General features: G+C 37.0%; 2 protein-coding genes across 7 annotated transcripts in view; one reads left to right on the plus strand and one right to left on the minus strand.

Annotated features, from left to right (window-relative positions):
• The window catches only part of SIAH1 (siah E3 ubiquitin protein ligase 1), a 58,639-nt gene extending 55,748 nt beyond the window's left edge, over window positions 1-2,891 (plus strand). For all 6 annotated transcript variants that reach the window (XM_020985122.2, XM_078150087.1, XM_020985120.2 and 3 more), the window contains one exon: window positions 972-2,891. In XM_020985122.2, the coding sequence (XP_020840781.1) occupies window positions 974-1,822 (849 nt within the window). In that variant the 5' untranslated portion in view covers window positions 972-973 and the 3' untranslated portion in view covers window positions 1,823-2,891. The remainder of the gene's footprint in view (window positions 1-971) is intronic.
• Window positions 2,892-11,579: 8,688 nt separating this feature from the next.
• Window positions 11,580-22,424, minus strand: part of LONP2 (lon peptidase 2, peroxisomal) — a 115,780-nt gene continuing 104,935 nt past the window's right edge. Inside the window, exons 13-15 of the mRNA XM_020985117.2 lie at window positions 18,202-18,409; window positions 17,244-17,434; window positions 11,580-12,021 (exon numbers count right to left, since the gene is read on the minus strand). Of these exons, the coding sequence (XP_020840776.1) occupies window positions 11,800-12,021; window positions 17,244-17,434; window positions 18,202-18,409 (621 nt within the window). The 3' untranslated portion in view covers window positions 11,580-11,799. The remainder of the gene's footprint in view (window positions 12,022-17,243; window positions 17,435-18,201; window positions 18,410-22,424) is intronic.

Consider the following 22,424-nt stretch of genomic DNA (forward strand, 5'->3'; position numbering starts at 1 on the left):
AGCTGATCATCTTACAGTATTGCTGTTATTTTGTACATAGTACATTTCACCTTGCATCAGCTCTCATGTAGGTCTGAAAGCACTTAATTGTAACACAGTAGTATTCTATCCCAATCATATACCACAACTTTTCAGCTCTTCCCTAATTGAGGGCATCCTCTCAATTTCCAATTCTTTGACAAAAAGAGCTGCTGTAAATATTTTTGTGCATATAGGTTCTCTTCTTTTTACTTTAGGATACAGAGCTGGTAGTGGTCTTTCAAGTTGTATTGTGATTGGAAACTAAACTTTAAACTTGTTCAGCTATTTCTCATGTCTTCGGAGGTGATTTTTACAGCATGCTACATTTAATGGAACTGTACTCAAGCCCCAGTTAAACACTTACACACACACACACCCCTCCCCCCCCACACCCCCTACCTTTAATACAGATCAATACACACTGTTACATTTCTAAATGTAGTAAAAATTTGTTTAAGAACAAACACTTCCTTAACAGAAGGGGATGAGAATGGGATGGGGCAGAATGTTGAACACCTTCAGATGTAGTCACTATGTTATTTTTGTTTAACTGTTTTCTTTGTTTATGAAAGAGGCTTCAGTTCTTGGGGAAGGCTGGTACATGCATAAATAAGTGGTATAAAAACAAATGGCATCAACAAAACATTTTTAAAAAACCAAATACTACATTTATATGGGTAGTTTTTGGTTTAGGAGTATAAAGCAAAGTTTACTCTAAAACTTTTAATTCTTTTAGGCACTTTGGAGTGTATAGTTTCCCAATTGTTTTCTTCTTAGAATTGACTTCATTTCTTTCCAATCAACTCTTGCATTAAACCCAAACTTATCAAAAGCTTTGTGTAAAAACATAGGATTTCTAGTATGTGCAGAGAACTTAATTCATTTTTAAGGGGGGGAAACCCATGGTTAATTCTTCTGTATGGTGACTTTTTCCCTTTATTCTCTTGCAGAAATGAGCCGTCAGACTGCTACAGCCCTCCCTACTGGTACTTCCAAGTGTACACCATCTCAAAGGGTGCCTGCATTGACTGGCACAACAGCATCGAACAATGACTTGGCTAGTCTATTTGAGTGTCCCGTCTGCTTTGACTATGTGTTACCCCCTATTCTTCAGTGTCAGAGTGGCCATCTTGTTTGTAGCAACTGTCGTCCAAAGCTCACATGTTGTCCAACTTGCCGAGGCCCATTGGGGTCCATTCGCAACTTGGCTATGGAGAAAGTGGCCAATTCAGTACTCTTCCCTTGTAAATATGCCTCTTCTGGATGTGAGATAACTTTGCCACACACAGAAAAAGCAGACCATGAAGAGCTGTGTGAGTTTAGGCCTTATTCGTGTCCGTGTCCTGGTGCTTCGTGTAAATGGCAAGGCTCTTTGGATGCTGTAATGCCACATTTGATGCATCAGCATAAGTCTATTACAACACTACAGGGAGAAGATATAGTTTTTCTTGCTACAGACATTAATCTTCCTGGTGCTGTTGACTGGGTTATGATGCAGTCTTGTTTTGGCTTTCACTTCATGTTAGTCTTAGAGAAACAGGAAAAATATGATGGTCACCAGCAGTTCTTCGCAATTGTACAGCTGATAGGAACACGTAAACAAGCAGAAAATTTTGCTTATCGACTTGAGCTAAATGGTCATAGACGGCGATTGACTTGGGAAGCTACTCCTCGTTCTATTCATGAGGGAATTGCAACAGCTATTATGAATAGTGACTGTCTAGTTTTTGACACCAGCATTGCACAGCTTTTTGCAGAAAATGGCAATTTAGGCATCAATGTAACTATTTCCATGTGTTGAAATGGCAATCAAACGTTTTCAGGCCAGTGTTTAAAACCTTTGCATCATTTAATTTCACAGAAGATAGGGTAACCGTCTTTGACTGCCAAATATAAACTCTTTTGGTAGATGGAAGCTAGACATAATGAAGGTAAATAAAAGGAAAGGCTGTTAAATGCAGGAAGCAGTTGCATGTAATAACACTAATATATTTAAAGATAAGTCAACAGTAAACCACTGAAAATATATATACACCCAAAATGGGCATCTTTTGTATTAAGAAAGTTGATCCTACAAGAAATGTTGTAAAATAATTCTAAACTTGTATTTGTAGATTGATTGTACTGTTGAAGAGAATACTGTTTTTTGTGTTTTTTTATTTGACTGACAAGCCATGTTGAGCAGTCTCCGGCTGCTGCTTTTTTCCCCTTTGTAAGTCACTACATAGTATTGCTGCTGTTTGTGTATATTTTTTGTGTATTTGCTAATTTTTATTAACTTCTAGTTTTTTCATTAAATTTGACTTTCTTTTCTGTAATTCAGGTTTTCTCACTTTTTTGTACCTTTAAAAGTTAATTACAGGTGTCTTATCTTTTTGATATGCATAATTGTTTATGGTAAAGTATATACATATGTATGTTTGAATTTTTCTTTTCCCCCACAGTAATCAGTTTGTTAGAAATATTGTTTTTAATTCAACTATTGTGAAGATCTGAACAGTAGAGAGAAGCAATTAATTATATTGGAAGAATTGGCCAAGAGAATCTCCTAACGCAGATGTAGATTTAAAAAAAATTCATTCATATCCTCGGATCAGTTTTGTTAGAGGGTTAGGGAAAAGTTCTGATTAAAAAATGTTAAAGATGAGGCTTTTCTCCCTATCCTTTTACCCCAACTCCCAAAGAATTTAGGAAAAAATCAGACATTTTGTTCAAAAATTGTTCTTGTATTAGTTTTGGGGAAAAAAAAGGCATTGTGATACAGTATTTGTAACTAAAAACAAATCATTTGTTTAACAAGGCAGTCTGGGGGGAAAAAGATGTTTTTGGTCTTTTATAATTGTCATTAAAAATATCTGGCAAACTAAAAACTTGTGTGTTTTGCTTTAGTGCAGTTTTCTAGTGTTATTGTATCCCCAAAGTTATTGTCCTTTTGTCAGTTTTTGTTTTTAGCTCTTTTTGAAGTGGTATAGTTACTATAATGCACAATAAGAATATAGTTTTTCTGTGGTTAACTCGGTTCCTAAATAACTGATTAGCCAGGTTTCTTATTTTCCCTGCAATTGCCTCCTTTTGCTTAAATTCTCTTCTTGGTAATTCCACTGGGATGACTAAGGAAAAAGAAAGCACTTTTCTCTGGAATCCCATTAATAATGCAGCACTTTAGTTAGTTACAAATTGATGCTAATAATGACTCTGAGGTATACTGAAGGATCAGTGCCTGCAGAATCAGAAAATAATGTTTGTCATGGTTTGTCACTATGTTCTAATTCTTTGAACATTGGTAGTTTATGTATTGTATATATTGAAACTATTAACTAGAACACCCATTCCTGTCCAGGCTAGTTAATAAAAGTTTACTATGTTAACTTGAACTTTTTTCCCCCAGGTTTCTTAGCAGCAGAAGCTGAATAAAATGAAGTGCTTTTTGGTTTACTGTGAATTTCACTTTGTGCTAGTGGGGCAAAGAAGGCTCATAGCTAGATTGCTTAGAAGTGTGATTACTGTTTTGCTCTGAGATAATAAAGAAGGTGGCTGCATAATTAACAAAATTTGTTGGCTCAACTTGGTGTAACTGGCCTGTGTCATTAGAAAAGCAGCTTTATTACCAGTTCATTTAAATTCCCATTTAGAGTAATGTCTGTGTGCATAATTATGCATACACGAAGTGGGGAGGTCTGAGCTTCTGTTCCTTTGTGTAGGGAAATACTATGGAGATCACCAGATTCTCTGCTATTTATATTAGTTGTCTGTGGCACTATAAGGTTAAGTGACTTGCCAAGGCTCACACAGCCAGAGGTTAAGATTTGAACCCAGGTCTTCCTGATTCCAAAGCTTGGTTCTGCATCTATGATGCTATTAAACCGCTATGCTGCCTCCAGATTTATATATTGTACTAATGGTATCTTAAAATCCAAACTTAACTAGCTAGCTTATTTCCTAAGTGGCTTATGAAGATCTTGGAAGTTCTTAAATTTATCATGCTGATATAGTATCCTCAATACACCCCCTCCCTTTCACTGATTTTAAATATACAGTCTGTCTCGTACCAGAAGTTACATGTATTTTTTGTGCTGTTACAAATCTTTATTCACTATTAGTCATCTTAATATATTTTACCCCAATGCTAATGAATCATTATAAAATGTAATTTACTATGGTCACAAGACACTTTCATATCCATAATCTCGTTGGATTAATGATCCAGCCTGTGAGGTTGATACCCATTTAAAAGATACGTATCCATTAGGCCAGAGAGGTAAGGTATTTGCTCAAAGTCACAGTAATAAATGATGCTTGGGACTTGAATCAAGTTTTGTCTGAGTGCCATATTGATCCATGGGATAGTTGACATACTCCAGTATTGAGTTTCAGGAAGTCTACTATATATCTATATCAGGAGATTTTGCTTTTAAAAAAATGAAGTTAAAATTCTGTTGTCTTCTAAGTAATCTGACCAAGAGAGGCAGCCTGGTACAACACACTGATTATCAAGAGACCTCTGCTACTTCACTCATTACATTTGTAATTTGCCTTAATTTGTCTATAGGTTAATTTTTATGGTTTTATTCAGTTTCCTATGTGGATTGGTAGACAAATTAAAATTATGATTAGGAAATCTTTCCTTGTCAGTAGTGCATTTGCTTGAGGACTAGATTGTTCATCTCTACTATTGACTGTAACCATTGTAGTTATACATACATATATACTTCAGTAACCACAGCCTCCTACCCCAGTGTAAAGCACAAGTAACTAAATAACTTGGTATGTTTGTTGCATTTATAAGCAGTCTTGTTCAATTATGCCTTTGTTTTAAGCAAGTTAATGGACTATAGTAAATTGTTTCTATTTCTGTTGCTTCCCTCATTTTCAGTTGAGTCCTGTGCTGGTGAAAATTAGCTTGACAGCAGTGAGGAAATAGATTCTCATAGATCACCACAAAGGAAGTGACACAGTGGGCAGCATCAATGCCAGCTTTCTCCTCACATGGATTTCTTTGCTTGGAATAAAGTACTTCTAGGGGTAAGAGAAGAACCTGTTGACTCCACCCTGTATACTGACTTCGTCCTGCTAAAAGAAATGGGATGATGACCACCAATTTGAGGAACTAAACAACTAAATGACAGCAGCAGCTTTTTTGTCCTATAGACTTAAATTTGTAACAAATAAGTTAAAAATTGTTTTATTCATCTGGAGAATGTCACCTTTCCTTTTGCTTTCTGTGAAAGAGGGAACTTGCCTTTGATTCTAATGAAAACTTAAGAGGCTTTATTTTAATGCACTAAAATCTCATTTCTGTTCAGGATGAAATCTTGGTTATGAAATTCTGACTTTAAGTCAGGTGTGTTGTTATAACCTTTGAATTGAATAAAAGGGAAGTAATTTAATGAAATAACTTTTAGCAGTAGAAAAGAGCATGAGTTTGGCAGGAATTAAGTAATTTTTATGTATTGTTCAGTGTAATTCTGTTCTGTGAATTTTTATTATAGTCAGTTTAGAGAATGGCAGTTCTTAGGAGACTATGAATGGCACAATGCATTTTGTTTGGAAGAAATACAGGATTAGGTTAAAGGTGAGTTAGTGGGAATCTGAACATGTTTATTCTATGAATTTATAAAATTGTATGTGTACACATATATACATACATAGACGTGTATGTATTTATGTGTGATTGTTTCCTATGACTTCATCCAAGGTCATATAATCTAATGTTAAATCTTTTGCCTTCAGTTTGACACCTGATTTGGCAAATACGACTGGAACCCAGGTTTTCATGGCCAGGTCTCTATCCACCACACTAGTGGTGTCAAATTCAAATAGAAACAGTTGCCACTAAACTGTATATAAGGATCCCGTGGAGTGCATATTGACTTAGAAAACCACATAATACCATCTGTCTTGTATTATTTATTGTTAAATATTTCCCAATTCCATTTTAATCTGGTTTGAGCCACACTCAGGAGTGTTGTGGGCCCCACGTGGTGGACCCTGTGTTTGATACCCCTCCACTATACCATGCTGCTTCTAAAAGAAGCAACAATGTAGTAACATCTCTTTTAAAAAGAATATGTAATTCTATTAAGCACTGTATGGTCAAAATAGGAAATTAAAATTATTAGCCTTCTTGGCTACCAGTAGGACTGCAGCCATGTAGTAGGTCTTTCTAGAAGGGATATAAGCATTGGTATTAAAATAGGGTTTTTTTTCCCCTCCCTCAATTAATTTGATTTTTCTCTCTTCAAACACCCCTTCCCCAGTGGGGAGGGAGGGCAGAAGAAGAGTGGGGAAGAACCCCTGCAACCAGTATTCATAGTCAAGCAAAACAAATTCCTGCATTGTCCAAAAAACATATTCCTCACTTCTGTACCCTGAGTTTATCTGTTTAGGTGGCGGGTAGTGTGTTTCATCATCAGAGCTCTGGAAAATCATAGTTGATCAGAATTTTATGACTGAATTTTTACCATGTTATATAAATTATTCTGGCTCTGCTCACTTAATACAAGTCTAAATTTCTTATGACACAGCATTCCATTACATTCATATATCGTAAATTGTTTAGCCATTACTCAATTGATAGGTATGCCCTTAGTTTCCAGTTTAAAGCAAGGGTTCTCAACTCTGGGGTCTGTGACTAGATTGCAGAGCTGTGAATTTGGAGAGGGAAAAAAATGACATCTTTATTTTCACTAACTTTTTTGTTTCTTTTATAATCCTATTTATTTTATGTGTTTAAAAACATTTTGAAAAAGAGATATATAGGTTTCACTAGACTGCCAGTGGGATCCCTGACAGAAGAGAAAGGTTAAGAACCCCTGTGTTGAAGAAAACAGTCAAAAAATTAGTTTTTAATTGTGGAAGCCTAAATAACAAATGAGGCAGCTAGGTGACTCAGTGGATAGAGTTGCTGGGCCTGGAGCCAGGAATACGTAAGTTCAGATTTGGCCACAGACACTTAGTAGTGCGGAATCAGACATGACTGAACAAATGAACAATAACAAAGTAACAATACTTATGCTAAATATTGCTAAATTCTGGTGATCAGTTACCTGTTCTTGAAACAGTTGTCAGTAAAGCATGACTGACAGTTTTGTGGTATTATCTAAAATAGCTGAGTAACTTTTGAAACCCCATAAATGCCCAAAAGGCACAATTTCTTAAAGTATTGAGACTAGTTTCTAGGATCATCAGGATGAAGGGTGTTAGTAGTGATCTCCTTTTGGGTTATGGGGAGGGACATATCTAATAGACAATTGACTTTTAGTCTGAGTTTTATGCTCAGAATCTGTAACTTAGAAATATAAACTTTGTGTAATACAATGAGAAAGAAATGTTCCAGATAAATGCATTTTCTAGATAACTAAAGCTTATCCTGAGTCAAAACTTAAAAAAACTTAAATGATTTTATTGAAGTTCTAATAAAATATATACAACTGTGACTGATTTTTAGATCATGTTGCCAGTAGCTAAGGTGCCTTCTGTATTTTAGAAAAAAATAAGGGGTATAAGTTAGGAAAGGCATTTAAAATATGCTTGCATGTAGTTTGCTATGTTCCTAAACTAAAGGTTTAACTGGTGGTTACATTTATTAGGTTTCTTTTAACCATTAGTTACTACTTTGGCCAAAAAATAGTGTAACCCTCCTTGAACTTTAGGTATACTTTTGTTTTAAGGTGGTTACCTTCTGATATTCTTTGATATTCAAGGGTTCTTAATGACCCCAGTTCAACAAATCCTTAGAGTTGAAAAGTAGAGTGGTTAACTGGTGCACTAATTTGCTAAGAAACTTGGTATCAGCTGCTAGAGATCTCTAGTCATTTCTGGATAGAGGGTCTAGAGTGGGAAAGACTTGAATTCAAATGAGGCCTCAGTGTGTGACACTGAGCCAGTACTTTAACTTCTGTCTCCGTTTCCTCAATTGTAAAGTGGGGATAATAATAGCAGTTAGGTAAGGGTTGCTATAAGACTCAAATGAGATACCTATAAAGTACTTACATTGCCTGGCACACAGGAGGTGCTTAACAGATAATTATTTTCTTCCTTCCTAATGGCACTGTATCATGGTCTTGAGTAATTGATTTTATGACACTTTACAAATTTTTCTAAAGAAAATCGGAGCTGGATGGAATCTAATTTTACGCATTAGGAAACTGGAACCCTGAGAGGCAAAGACTTTCTTAAGTAGGGCAGTGGCAGTATGGCCCCAGTTACTGTTTGAGGCTCTGTGACCATAGGCTGTATGGTCATGATTGCTTGAGTAGGAACCACCTAAGAATTCATCTATAGTTCTCAAATGATTGCTGACTCCCTCCTCTCCCGGCCCCCAAACAAAAAAAATTGTTAAATCCCTTTTGCCATTACTGTAGTTTCCCTCATTTGGCATGAAGAACCTCTGGCAATATAGGATTTTCATGGAAATGTTCATCTACAAAGCACACAGCAAATATAGCAAGCACAGTGAGATCATGAAGAATGTCTTTAACTTGGGTCCAGGAACATGCTAATTAAATTTGACCTTTTTTCTCCCCTGCAAGTCACAGGAACTTCAAGTTTTAGTCTTGATGCTTGAAGAACTGACCAAAATTGTATTCTGCACAGTGCTAGAAAATGACAGTATACCTCTGGTCAAACACAACCTGATTGTTGTTTTATAATGTTTTCATTTTCAAAAGCCCCAGAGGTTTAGCAAGAATACATAAATGCTTACTAAGGACAACGTGTTAAGGTCTATGTAAACAACATTCTTTTTCTTTTTCTTTTTTTTTTTAATGTGGGTGAGACAGGGCTGATGTAATAGCATGGCAATGTAGTTGGTAAAGTTTAGGCCTTTGTTTAATTTGTAGAATCCAGATTAAATTGTGACAATGTGCTGTCGAGTGCTATCTCATAAGGGGTAAAAAAAACTTGGGGAAGAGTATATAGTAGATTTTCCAGTGCTGGTGTAGTACATATGCACACCAGTATTGTGTGATTGTGTAGTTTGCTTGCAGCAATTCAGTAGCATGAGGATCATCCTCACAACCAGGGTTAGAGAACCTGTACTCTTTGGAACTTACAGGATGAAATATCAGTCAGCAAGTATTTATTAAATGTCTACAATGTGCTATGCACTGCTAAAAGAAACTAAAGCAGGGTGCCCAGGAGAATGACATGAGGGGTCTTCCAGAGGAGCTGTAATTTCTTACAGCAACGCTGCCCCAAAAGAACTTCTAGCATGTGGGCTGTCCAGAGCAGTTTGCTGCAAGAATGACTGGGGAGAAAGATGAAAAGCTATTATAAAGCCAGGATGCCCAAGACAAACCCAGAATATGAAACTATCACCAAAATACCTATAAGGAAAAGCTTGAAGAAAAACAGTTGCCCCCAACATGAGTTGGAATTCCTAGAAGAAATGATGGAAGAGTTGAAAATGCTATTATAAGTGAAATGAGAGTGATAGAAGAAAGAATTGGGGGAGGGGAGGAATGAGAGCTGTGGAAGAAAAGGTTTAGAAAAAGAATAGCTTTGCATAATTAGTATGAAACCTTTCCCAAGTAACAGACTGAAAATTAGAATGGACCAAATGAAAGTTAATGAGTCAATGAGAAAACAAATAAAGTAAAAACATTTTTAAATAGAAGAAAATGTAAGGCATCATATCAAAAACAACTGGAAAACAGGTCAGATAAAGATAATATTAGAATTGGGTCTCCCCAGAAGCCACAACTAAAAAGAGAGGTCAGATCTCACGAATTTCAAAAATTCATGAAGGAAAATTTGCCTTATCACTTAAAACCAGAAGGCAAGGTGAAAATAGAAAGAATCCATTGATTACCACCTGAAAGAAACATTAAAATTAAAATGCCACATGTAATAGCCAAAAATCCAGAGAAAAAGAATACTGCAAGAGTTTAAGTATCAGGTACTAATTAAGACCCTGCAAGATGTAGCAGGTTCTTAAGGAATGAAGAACATAGAATGTAATATTACAGAAGGCAAAGGCTTACAACCAAGAATAATTTACCAGCAAAATTGAGTATAATTCTATAGGGGGAAAAAAGACCCTTAGTGAAATAAGTCTTCAAAGCATTAGTGATTAAGACTAGAGTGGAATAAAAACTTTGAAATACAAACATGTGAGTAAAAAGAAAAATTAAAAAAAGGTATACAAGTAAGCAACTGGAAAAGACTTTAAGGACGAGGTGGTGTTCCTCTAATGGGGGAGGGGAGGATGACACAACTTCCAACCACTATGATGTCAGCAGGGGTCAGGGAGTCAAAAAAGATGGAAGTCCTGGGAATGTATTTTTCTTTTTAAATGTTCTGATCTGAGAAAGGGAGGGGAAAAAAGATACACTAAAAAGAAAAGGGGAGGAATAAGGTTAGGTACATTTCTCACATTATCGGGCAGAAGTCTGTGCAAAGGGGTTGCTAGGAACAAATCACTTCAAATTGATGAAGAATTAATTGTGACTAATACCAGAATATGTAAGAACAATATTGTAAACAAAAACCAAAAAGTTTTTGAAAGATTAACTATGAACATGGTGTTGATTCCAGAGGCTTGATGACTTGAATGCTCCTTACCTCCTGACAGAGAGGTGATGGACTAGATGTACAAGGTGAGACACATTTTAGGATATGACCAGTGTGGGAATGTTTTGCTTGAGTGTGCATGTCTGTGTCTGGGTTCTTTCTCCCTTCCACATCCCCTCTGGGGAAGGGAGAGGAGATACTTGTTAACTGAAAAATAAAATTAGTTTTAAAAAAATCACTTTTTAAAAAAGCAATCCTAAAAAGCATAGTGATCAGCCAAGTATTTCAAAATATATGGCAATATTTCTTCCATAAAATCCCTATGCTTATAATTTATAATGATCTTGATCCTCCAGTTTATACTCTGAACCACACAATCCATGATTTAGATCAAACACTATAGAGGGATATAGCATACAGAGTAGTTAACCAATTAGAAACTGCAGGTGAACTTTTTTATTTATTTATTTTTAGGCAGTTGGGGTTAAGTGACTTGCCCAGGGTCACACAGCTAGTAAGTGTCAAGTGTTTGGTCTGAGGCTGGATTTGAACTCAGGTCCTCCTGACTTCAGGGCTGGTGCTCTACCCATTGGGCCACCTAGCTGCCCCTGTAAGTGAACTTTTTAATGTGTTCTGTAAATAGTAGGTCTTAATTTATTATTTTAGGAATCATTAACTTTGGCCTTTTTTTTTTTGTATGTATGAGAGAACCTAAATTTCAATCTTTATTACTGGGTTCACTGAAGCCTAGATGTGGCAGACATCAACTGGATAGGGACTTGTACTTGTGATTTAATTGATAGAGGGAGCTCCATTCTATCACTTCAGGCAATATTTCTGCAACTTTGTCTTAGAAAGCTTCCTAGAACATTGAAAAGGGGTTAAATGACTTGCCCAGAATCACAAGGCCTAGACTGTATCAGAGGAAGGACTGAAACTAAAGTCTTGTAGGGCTCTTGATGGCAGTTCTATGCTCAATCAACTAAATTTTTTAAAAACTAGAATCGGAAATAAAATCTTGCTAATAAACCCATATTACAGTAAAGTCTGATACAGATTAATATGTTTATTAAATAACCATCTGCTTACATGTTAGCTAATACAATCATCTCATTAATTACTATTGTAATTAAATATGATCCACTCATCAGTGACCAGTCAATCAGCAAGCAAGCAGTACACCCACAGAAAGTGATTAGAAAGTTTAATTTTGGTACTTCATTCCTATTTTTAAATTCGAAAAACTTGAAGTTTTGGTCAATCTGCTTAAAGTTTACTATTTATGAGACCAAGCCTAGTTTTGACTGAAAAACCTCCATCAAAAGCCGCATTCAGAACTTCATCTAGGCAGGCTGCTGTGATAAAAGTCAAATCCTGGCGCACATTGCTTGGAATCTCTTCAAGATCTTTTTCGTTTCTCTGTGGAATGATGATTCGTTTCAGTCCAGCTCTGTGTGCTGCTAGGACTTTGTCTTTAATTCCACCTACCTAACATAATGGAGAAAAGAAAGCAGTTGAGGTAGTAAGGTAAGTTTTCCTCATCAATGACACCTAATACCCAAACTTCCATGGAATTCAGATATTTTTGGAATATTCAGTTTTATATGGTATTCTGTATAATAAAGGTGTGGAGTTAAGTGGGAAAACGACTTAGAAATAAAACTGTATAGAAATGGAGCTAACTACAAACAGTAACTTGAGGGATCTTACAAAGTAGGTTTCTGAAGTGAAAATTATTCATATTTTACTGTCTTAAGGTGTGTCACAGCAAGAAACTAGTGCAGAGTAAGGGAAGTAAATAGTCTGTGGAAAACCCAAAGTCTTGAAGATTGTGACTTTGTTACAGTGTATAAAATTATATGGTTTTTAAATTATATAGGGATTAGGTATACAACTTTATGGGATTTGGCAGCTGTGACAAAATGTCATTTAAGTTTTATAGAATAATAGTATAATTTGCAGTAAACTTCATACATAAAAAAATTTAGTAAAGAGTTGTAAAAGTGATACTCAGTTGATTTAAAAGGATGAATAGTCAATTCATGGCTGTATGTCTTTATATAAATAAGAACTATGCTTTCAGAAAACAAATTAATTTGATTCAACAAATATTTTATGAAGCATCTACTATGTGTCAGGCTGTTGTTGTTGGTCCTTCTGTTCTCAAAGAGGACCCCGGTATCAGGAAGGTGATGTCATGACTTGCAAGTGAATTAAGTGAGGCGGGACTGTACAAAGTCACTAGCCTCACTCTCTTCTCCTGAGCCATTTCAGTTCAGTGGCCAGATACAGATCAGGATGACTGGAGATGGCCTGGGATGCAGTGGGGAGACCTTGGCCTTTTTAAGTTAAGATCTTTCCTTGGTCTCAGACTGTCTGACGCAACACCTATTCAGTGATTAAGGCTGGGTAAAAATGAGGCAAAGAATGGCCTCTTTTCTTTTACTTAGTTAAAAAAAAATCAATCTAGGAGGGGAAGACCCTCCTGTTTCTGGCCAAAACAGAAACAACTGCTATTTACATTCACTGTAAGCCATCAGAACCCAAACAATGACCCAGTGAGGCTTGTGCTGGGACCTATTGTTGGCCAATCAATGAGAAGCCATAATGATATGGGTTTAAGGCATGGTCCATTAAAAAAGAAAACCCCCAAGATATCTTGCTAACATTTATATTCCTTTGGGCAGAGCACCCACAGGTAAAGGGCACGATTCTTTATATGGACAGGGGGAAGAGGGAGAGAAGGAGGGTAGTAAGGAAGGAAAAATGTTTGTTAGGCACTAGGGACATAAAGACAAGAACAGTTCCTGCCCTGTAGGATCTTACATTTTATAATTCAGTGTCTTTCCACATAATGAAGTGGAACATGAATAGAGGTCAACGTTGGCATTTTGAGTTATAGCATGAACATTCATGTTTAGCCAAAATGTAGAACATCCAAAAGCTTAAATAATCAGATTCCGTTATGATAACTTGTGTAAGTTAATTTTAAAAAACAGTTGAAAAACCGTCAGAAACATTAAAGGCCCCTAATTCATGTAGTATAAAGACTGATAGATGTAAGGATAATATTTAGCCCAGGTATCACATGGTATCTGTCTTCAAAGTATTTGAAGGTGTATCAATAAAAAAGAAGATTATATGTTTTGTTTAGCCCTTGAAGGCAGAACTAAGAACAATGCAGGGAAGTTACGTTAGGCAAATTTAGGTGCAGGGTGAAAGAACAAGCTCCCCCACAACAAAAGCTATAGACAAGTAAGTTAGACGGCATCTTGTCTGGGATGTTGCTGGAGATGGGATTCTTCTGTCAGATACTGGTTGGACTAAATTGTCAACTCTGAAATTCTGTGTATGTTAATGAATTTATTTTAAGTCCCAAGGATTTAAAAATGGAAATGACCTTAAATCATATTAGGTTAACCTCATTTTACAGAAAAATAAACCGAGGAGGCCCAGAGAGGTAAAGTGACTTGCTCAAGGTCATACAAACAATACGTGAAGGGCTGGGATCTGAACTTAGGCATTCTGGTTCTATGGTGTAACCTTGATAGTAATCAGGCAGGATCAGAATCCCGCAACTCCTCTCAAATTTTCCGTATTAGATTCTAAGAGCCATTACTATTTTATGTAAATCTTACACTAGAGTGATAATTAAAATCTAAAAAGTCACAGAATTCCATATTTAGTAATGGCGATTTACAGCTTCTAGCTATGTAACAATGTATTTGATGTGTATATTTGTGGCAAATGGAAGATTTTTCTAAACAGGTTTGGAAAAGTGAGGACTGCATCAACAATCTTAAAACTTAGCTAAAAGTTTTGTTTGCATGAGGATGCAATGATGTTGAGATAAATTAGGGTCTCAGATGCTGCTACATAGAAATTAAGAAAATTATTCTCCTAAACATTTAAAGATACCTTTATGGAAAGAAGTAATTAGGAGATAACAAAGAATAATTTATCCTTGGAGAGTCTACCTACAATAGTTTGCCCAAATGTTTTGGTTTGTCTGGAGAAAAACTTTTATCATCATTCCTACCTGTTCCTCTCTTAATCCTGGAGAGACAATCATTAGGTGGTCAAGTTACCCTCCCTGACACCTCCATATACTTCCTGCTTTTTCATGCCCATATCCCCTCAGATTTACCCTTCCTACCAGGGTCCTATCGACCTTTGCCCTCCCTTTATCTTTGTCCTGTCATTAACAAATTTTCCTTCATCTTAGACTTCTTCCTTTCTTTAAACAATACTACATGTGTCTGTGGCCATCTTTTTAACTACCCTGTGTACCTTCTTTTGTGTACTGTATCACATGCTGGGCCAGGAGGGAGAAAAAGGAACATGCTTTGCCTCACCCTCCCTCTATCAAAATCATTCAGCAGCATTTACTCTGTGGAGGTTCCATCTGTTGCATCCCTGGCCATCGCCAGTTGTCTTGACTTTTGTCTGGCCACTGGACTTAAATGACTGGAGGAGAAAGTGAGGCTTACAGCATTGCTTGGCTCTGCCTGACTTAAATCCAATTCATGTCCAAGCCAAGACATTACCCTCATGATGTCATTGGTCCTCTCCAAGAACAAAGGAGGAACAACAACAGTTCAGGTTTATATCCTCTTGAACTCTGACAGTTCATCATCGTCCAGTTCCTATAACCTGTAGTACCAAAATGCAGCTACACAAGGATAACAGAACTTCAGAGAGCCTCTACTCCAATGCCCCCATTTTACGTATTGAGAAACCAAGGCCAAAGGAGATTAAATCATGTACCCAAGGACATGAAGTAAATATAGGCAAAAATTTGAATCCATGTCTTTGACTCCACAGCCAACACTAATGAATAGATCCTATGTTCTACTTTCAAGGTTAAAAATTAATATTCCTCTGGCTATAATGACCTATCCCATATCTCTGCTTCAATTCTAAACCCCTTCTTTATTCTGTTGCTGGTTGTCCATTTCAGTTGTGTTCACTTCATGATCCTATGTGGGGTTTTCTTGGCAAAGATACTAGAGTAGTTTGCCATTTTTTTTCCTCCAGTTCATCTTTCAGATGAGGAACTGAGGCAAACAGGTTTAAGTGACTTGCCTAGGGTCACACAGCTAACAAATGTTTGAGGTTAGATTTGAACTCTGGTCCTCCTGACTCCAGGCAGGCCTGGTGCTCTATCCACTGTGCTACCTAGCTGCCTCTGTATTCTTTACCCTTACTTGTGATGTAAAATTAATGCAGTGCTCACTTTAGCTATTCTTGTTCATTTTCCCACAAAACCACCAAAAAAGCTTAAATGGCAGGATCTTTTTCCTCCATAATCTTGACCTTGTAACCAGTTCAACTATGTACTGTATGAACTCTCAAACCTCTAGCTCCCCTTTTATCACTGCTCTTCCCTTTGTAAACCCCATTAAAATTAAGCAGTTTTCCATTCCTACTTACATGCTGCTGAACAGTGTTAGAAGAAATCACATTACAAACCTGTTACCTAATTTCTACTGGGCCCTCATGTTTATGACACTGATTTTATTCTTCCTGACACCTGCTGTTTCAAACCCTGTCTTTTCAAACTTCCTATCTCCTACTTCTCCTCAGCAAAGGTCCTTAACCTCCTACTTAAGCAAACACGCCATTTGCTATAAGCTCTCTTTTCTACATCTCAGTCTCCTTGACCTCATCCCCTCTTGTCTCTTCCATTAGCTTTCTCCCTCAATTATTCCCCCTCCTTATCATCTATAAAAACATGCCCAATTCTCCCCCAACCAGTAAAAATACTTTCACTTGACCCCTCAAGTTATCTTCTCTCCTCTCTGACTTAACCAAACTTAGAAAAGTCAGTCTACCCTCATTTCTTCCACATCTCAAACTTCATTTAACTGAATCTGTTCTAAGGTTGCTAGTTATCTCTTAACTGCTAAGTCTTATGATTTTTTGATTCCTCATCCTTCATGACCCTGTTGCACCTCTGACAGTGACCAAACCCTTTACTCCTACATGGTCTTTCTGCCCTAGATTTTTGTGAATGCTTTCTCCTGGTTCTCCTCATGTCTTTTCATTGCTTTTAAGTCTTCTTTGATAGTTCATCTTCATGTCCCAATTTTTTAACCATGAGTATCCAAAGGTGCTGTCCTAGGTCCTGTTCCTTTCTTTCTCTACACCTATAAGTTCAAATATCATGTCTATGCAGATGATTCCCAGATCTACATACTCATCTACAATCTCCTGAGTCCTGTATTACCAACTGCATATAAGACATAAACAAGATGTCTTCTATAAAACTCTCATATTATAAACACAAAGGATGCTATTTCCCTTCTCCTGCCCTCACTCACGACCCCTCTCCTACTCTGTTCTAGTCAAACTAGGCTATTTATTGTTCTCCAAACACAACATTCCAGGAACCACCCTCCTACTTCGCCTTTCCCCTTCAAATTACATTGTTTTTCCTTTACAACTTGTATTCTGTATTTTGTGTAGATGTTTCTCTCTTGCAGAAAATAAGCTTCTTGAAGGAAGAGGCTCCTTCCTCCCCAAATATCCCCAGTACTCCACAAATAATAAATGTTTGTTGAATGAATTATGTAAAAAAAAAATTCTGGCATGGCAGTGAGGGTAAAGATGACAAACCCAATACACCTAGGTGCTTCCATGGGGAGATTGAGAAAACTCTTAATCTGAATCAATGCAAATGGGCAAATGGGTTTCCTCTTGCTACTTACTGGAAGAACAAGACCTCTCAGTGTAATTTCTCCAGTCATGGCTACATCTGAACGCACCAGCCGCCCACTAAAAAGTGAGGCAAGGCAGGTTACTATAGTAACTCCAGCAGATGGTCCATCTTTTGTGACAGCTCCAGCTGGGAAGTGCAGATGGATGTCTGTGTTGTCAAGCAGATCAAAACTTCCAGAAGCTATTATTAAAGAAGAAAAAAAAATTTAAATAGAAAATCAAAACCTGTATTTTTCTTGGCCTTTGTACTTGGGCTTTCACTTCCCATTAGTCTTTTAAGATCATTTTAGTATATTGCTATGTCGGGTCCAAAAGCCCTTAGAAACCTCAAATGAGCCTAACAAAGTTGATATTTGTTTTTACAAATAACATTGTCTTCTGAATTTTCCAGCTACGCAATAATCCATACAAAAAAATCTGAGGATGGGGGATGAGAACTTAAATTTTGTATCCTTTTTAGTAGTCATGTTTCTATACTAAAAATAAGTTAATCAACTCATATATGTGTTTGTATTTTTCAAAATTATTCCTTGCTAATCACTGTATCATTACAGAAGTAGTAAAGTAGTATAGCTGATTTAAGAAGAAATGTATCACCACTAGTGGAGACTCAAAGCTCAGTTATAAGGGACCTACTTAATGTCATCACAAAATATCTCAAACTTATTTTAACTTTGGTGAAGGAATTCTGGGGAAAGACAATCTAAGAAAACATCGCATCTGGATAGTTAATATTATAGATCCAGGGGTAGGTAGGTGGCACAATGGAAAGAGCACCGGCCCTGGTGTCAGGAGGACCTGAGTTCAAATCTGGCCTCAGACACATAACACTCACTAGCTGTGTGACTCTGGGCAAGTCACTTTACCTCAATTGCCTCACTGGAAAAAAAAATTAGTATAGATCCAACACTGAACTATATATACCACCGCTCTTTAAGGGTCACATACCATTAGTCAGATGATATTTCTTTGCATTGCTGCGCAGCCAACTGATAGCAAGGTGTGCAGACTCCTTCATGACATCTCCCAGCTGTCCAGTCAATGTTAACTGACCTTCACCATCCATTCGACTTGCTTCCACAAACATGATCTCCCCACCTAATGGACTCCAGACTAAGCCTATTGCCACCCCTGGCTGACTCAAACGCTCAGATACCTTAAAAAAAAAAAAAGCACACCAGAGTTGTACTTAACACCACTTCTAAAGGACTATAAGTAAGTACCAACTTATTTTTAGGCTTCTGACTAACAAGTACACTATAAGGCAACAAGTCTTTTCAGGTAAAGCTTTGTGTTCCCCCCAAAGAATTTTAACTACTAACATCTAAAAGGCTGTTGGCATACCTCACCCTTACTACTTACCTTTTGGCTTTCTACCAATGGTAACTTAACTTCCTTGTTATCATTTGTCAAAGGCACACATTACCTTAAGTTTTAAGAAACCAAGTATGAATAATTCTGGTTTTAAGGACTGTGTGGGCCCAGAGGTATTAACTCCTGCCCTGGTTATCAAGGAACAAACCTACCCTTCTCACTACTCAAATGTCAGTATTATTTTGCATATCCCCCCACTGTTACTCCAAAGCCTGACTCATTTCATGTACACTGGTTTCAATAAGAGGAACAAACCCTATTATGTAACAAAAGTATTTAAGAAGTGTTCATTGGATATTGTAGGCCCTACGCTCAACAAGTGTGAAAGAAGGGGAGCTTGGGCATAGCAAATCCTCTGTACTGTATAGTCTAGAATTTCCTGCTTCCTGTCTGATTTACTTTGAGGCCTACCAGGAACTGTAATAGATCCTCTCTAAAGCTCAACTTTCACATTTTTAGAAGTAGTAGCAGGGAAAAGCTAGTTTATAGCATCACAGATTTCTTCATCTGAAATGGGGTTTCCATGATATGATTTCCCACCTTTCTAACTTGAAAACTTTATAGATCTCAAGTGGTGTACCTTCCTCCTCTTCTAAGGGGAAATAAACTAGATAGAGCTAGGTTATAAAAACTAACAAAGCTTCAAAGTGAACCTAGGACACACACTTTGTATCTGAAAACTGGGGGTGGTAGACTAGTTCGGCTCGAAGTATCTGACTAGTGTAAATGGTCCTATTCTACAGAATGTTCAATAACTTACTATACAGACTAAAAGATGTGGGAGAGACAAGGAAAAGGACCCTAAATGAAGAAACAGTACATATGACTGCACCCCTAATGTGCAATGAAAAATTTACTTTTTTCTAATAGTAAAGTAGGAATTATGGAAGAAAAAAATCAGAATGTACAATTAAGACATGGAACTCACTTGTCAAAATTATACATGATAGTACTGATAAAGATACTCAGTAATTGAAGAGAAGCACCTTTAAATACAGGAGGCACTTTGACTTTTATACTCAGGACATTATGATCTTTTAGAAGAATGTAACGATATAGCATTTACTTGGATATCTGCTTGGATGTCAAAAAAACAAGTAACAAGTCTTGTTGGCAGTTCTCTACTATTAAATCACACAAAATAATTTGTATCTAACCATGGAATTTCACTGGGTAAAGCAACTCTGGGTGAGCAAACTTCCCTACTAACTAGTGCAGATCACCACCAGCTCTGAACCTGACAGCCTCAAAGAGGCCTCAGTGCCATGGGCACTCAGAAGCTTTGTTACTTCTCCAGGGTCACACAGCCAGGATGTTGTAAAGGCAGGACTTGAACCCATATCTTTCTGATTCAGATCAGAAGAGGCATCTTCTCTATTCTATGATGTCATGCATTATTTTGTAACATTTCCTGCTAACTGACATAATCCATCTACTTAAAAAATCTATACTTGTCCACTTAATTTATAGTAACCTGTATACAAAATAGTTTCCATAGCTAGTTAAGAATCTTCCATGTTGACTAATACCAAATGTTTTCATTTGGATATTATTCATTAGGTAGTTCATTTTTTGGATCACTCCTTTTTCTTCCATTTTTGGAATAATATAATGGCATTCCTATTGCTGCATTTTAATTGTAAAGTGAAGAATAGTTCAGACTTGTTGCTTAGGATAAGATCTTTCACAGCTGTAGTAGGCTTCAGTTTGAGAATGAAAATTTACTGAGCTATCAAGCAACATGTTATTTCAGAATTATTTGAGCAAATAACCCTAGTGGTATAAATCATTATTTTGAAATTTGTGACAAGCAATTTACTTTTTCTAAACAAACTCTTTGTTTATAGATAGCTTTACAGAACAAAAAGCAGCACAGTATCATTCATTTGTCAAATATTTATGGGAAAAAGACATGACTTCAAGGTCCTTGCTCTGCCTCTAACTAGACTGTATGACCTTGGGCAAATCTCTGGGTTTTCATCCATATCACATCCAATAAAGGTTCCCCCAAGGCTCTGTCCTGCGTCCTTTTCTCTTTTCCCTCTATACTATTTCACTTAGTGATATCAGTTCCCATGGTTTCAACTGTCACTTATATGCAGAGGATTCTCCAATCTACTTGTATAGTGCTGACCTCTCTCCTGTCTCTGATCTTGCATTTCCAATTATTACCTTTTAGAAATCTCAAACTGGAACTGCCTTTTAGACATCTTGAACTGATTATCCCAAGTACACCTTAAACTCAACATGTCCAAAACTGAACTTATTAACTCACTCCTCCCTAACCTTTCCCTTCTTCCTAACTTCACTATTACTTTCGGGGGTGCCATTATCCTCCCAAGTCACCCTCCCAACCTAAATGTCATCCTTAATGCTATACACTCTCTTGCCCTCCATTTCCAATCAGTGTCAAGTCCTGTCATTTCTACCTTCTTAATAGCTCTCAAACATTCCCCCTTCTCTTTTCTAACACTGCCAGCATTCTGGTGTAGTCCTCCATCACCTCCCACCTGGACTATCTGAAAATGCCTGCTGGTTTGTTTTTCCTGACTCAGAATCTCTCTTCCCTCCAATCCATCCTCTACTCAGTTGTCCAGCTGAATCATCTTCCTAAAATGTAGGTTTTAGGAACCTACATCATTCTCTTGTTCAATAAACTCCAGTAACTATCACCTTTAGGATAAGATTTAGAATGTTCTTTTTACCTTTCAAAGCACTTTATAACCTAATCCCTTCCTACTTTTCACCTTAGCTCTCCTTCATGGTTCTCTGCTGCAGTGACACTGGACTCTTTGCACACTGTGCTCTATCTCCCAACTCACCTCCACCTCCTGGCTTCTTTCAGGTTTCAGCTAAGGTCTCACTTTCTGCCAGAAGTTTTTCCTAAATTTATCCTGTGTGTATGTATGTATATGTATGCATGCATGCATGTGTATGTATATGTGTGTGTATCTTGTCTGTATCTAGTTGTTTGCATGTTGTCTCATCCATTAGATTATGAGCTCCTTGAAAGTAGAGACTGTCTTTTGCCTTTCTTTGTATCCCTGGAGCTCAGCACAGTGCCTGGTTCATAGTAGGTATTTAATAAATGCTAGTTGACTGACTCAACCTTTATGGGCCTCAGTTTCCACATCTGTAAAGGGGTTGGACTATATTATTTTGACCATTCTTTCCAGCTCTAACACTCTATGACTCATGTGAAATGATTACAGAGGAAATTTAAAGTACTTGAGAATAAAATTTTTCAAGCATGAAGAGTTTAAGAAACTCATTTGCCAGTTTCACACCATTCTTATTTACTGAACGACTCTTGGATCCCCTAAGAGCCAGACTGCCAGGTAAGACATCGAGTTACTACATGTATGTTTATGTGTAAATGTAATACACATATGTAATATAGGCATGTGTAATATACACATAAACATACACTAAAAGGGATAGCTGCATTTCTTTTGAAATTCTAAGAACTTTTTACCTTTATCTGTGTCTGACACAGTACAGGTGCTTAGTAAGTGCTTGTCTGAATTCATGTTTACTTCTCAAATTCAGACTGGCCATTTATGAAGCCCATTTTAAGAAATAACAAATCTTTTCTGCCTTTCTCTAAGGCTAGCCTGATATTTCTTACTGATTACTTCAGACCTATGATAAGACGGAAGGATTTTTGCCATGTTCCATAACATAGATAATGCAGTGGTTGTTTTTTTTTTTTTGGTGAGGCAATTAGGATTAAGTGACTTGCCCAGAGTCACACAGCTAGTGAATGTTATGTGTCTGAGGCTGGATTTGAACTAAGG

This window comes from Phascolarctos cinereus, unplaced genomic scaffold (assembly GCF_003287225.1).
Source record: "Phascolarctos cinereus isolate Bilbo 61053 unplaced genomic scaffold, phaCin_HiC Scaffold_2;HRSCAF=192, whole genome shotgun sequence".
In the NCBI taxonomy this organism is placed as follows: Eukaryota; Metazoa; Chordata; class Mammalia; order Diprotodontia; family Phascolarctidae; genus Phascolarctos; species Phascolarctos cinereus.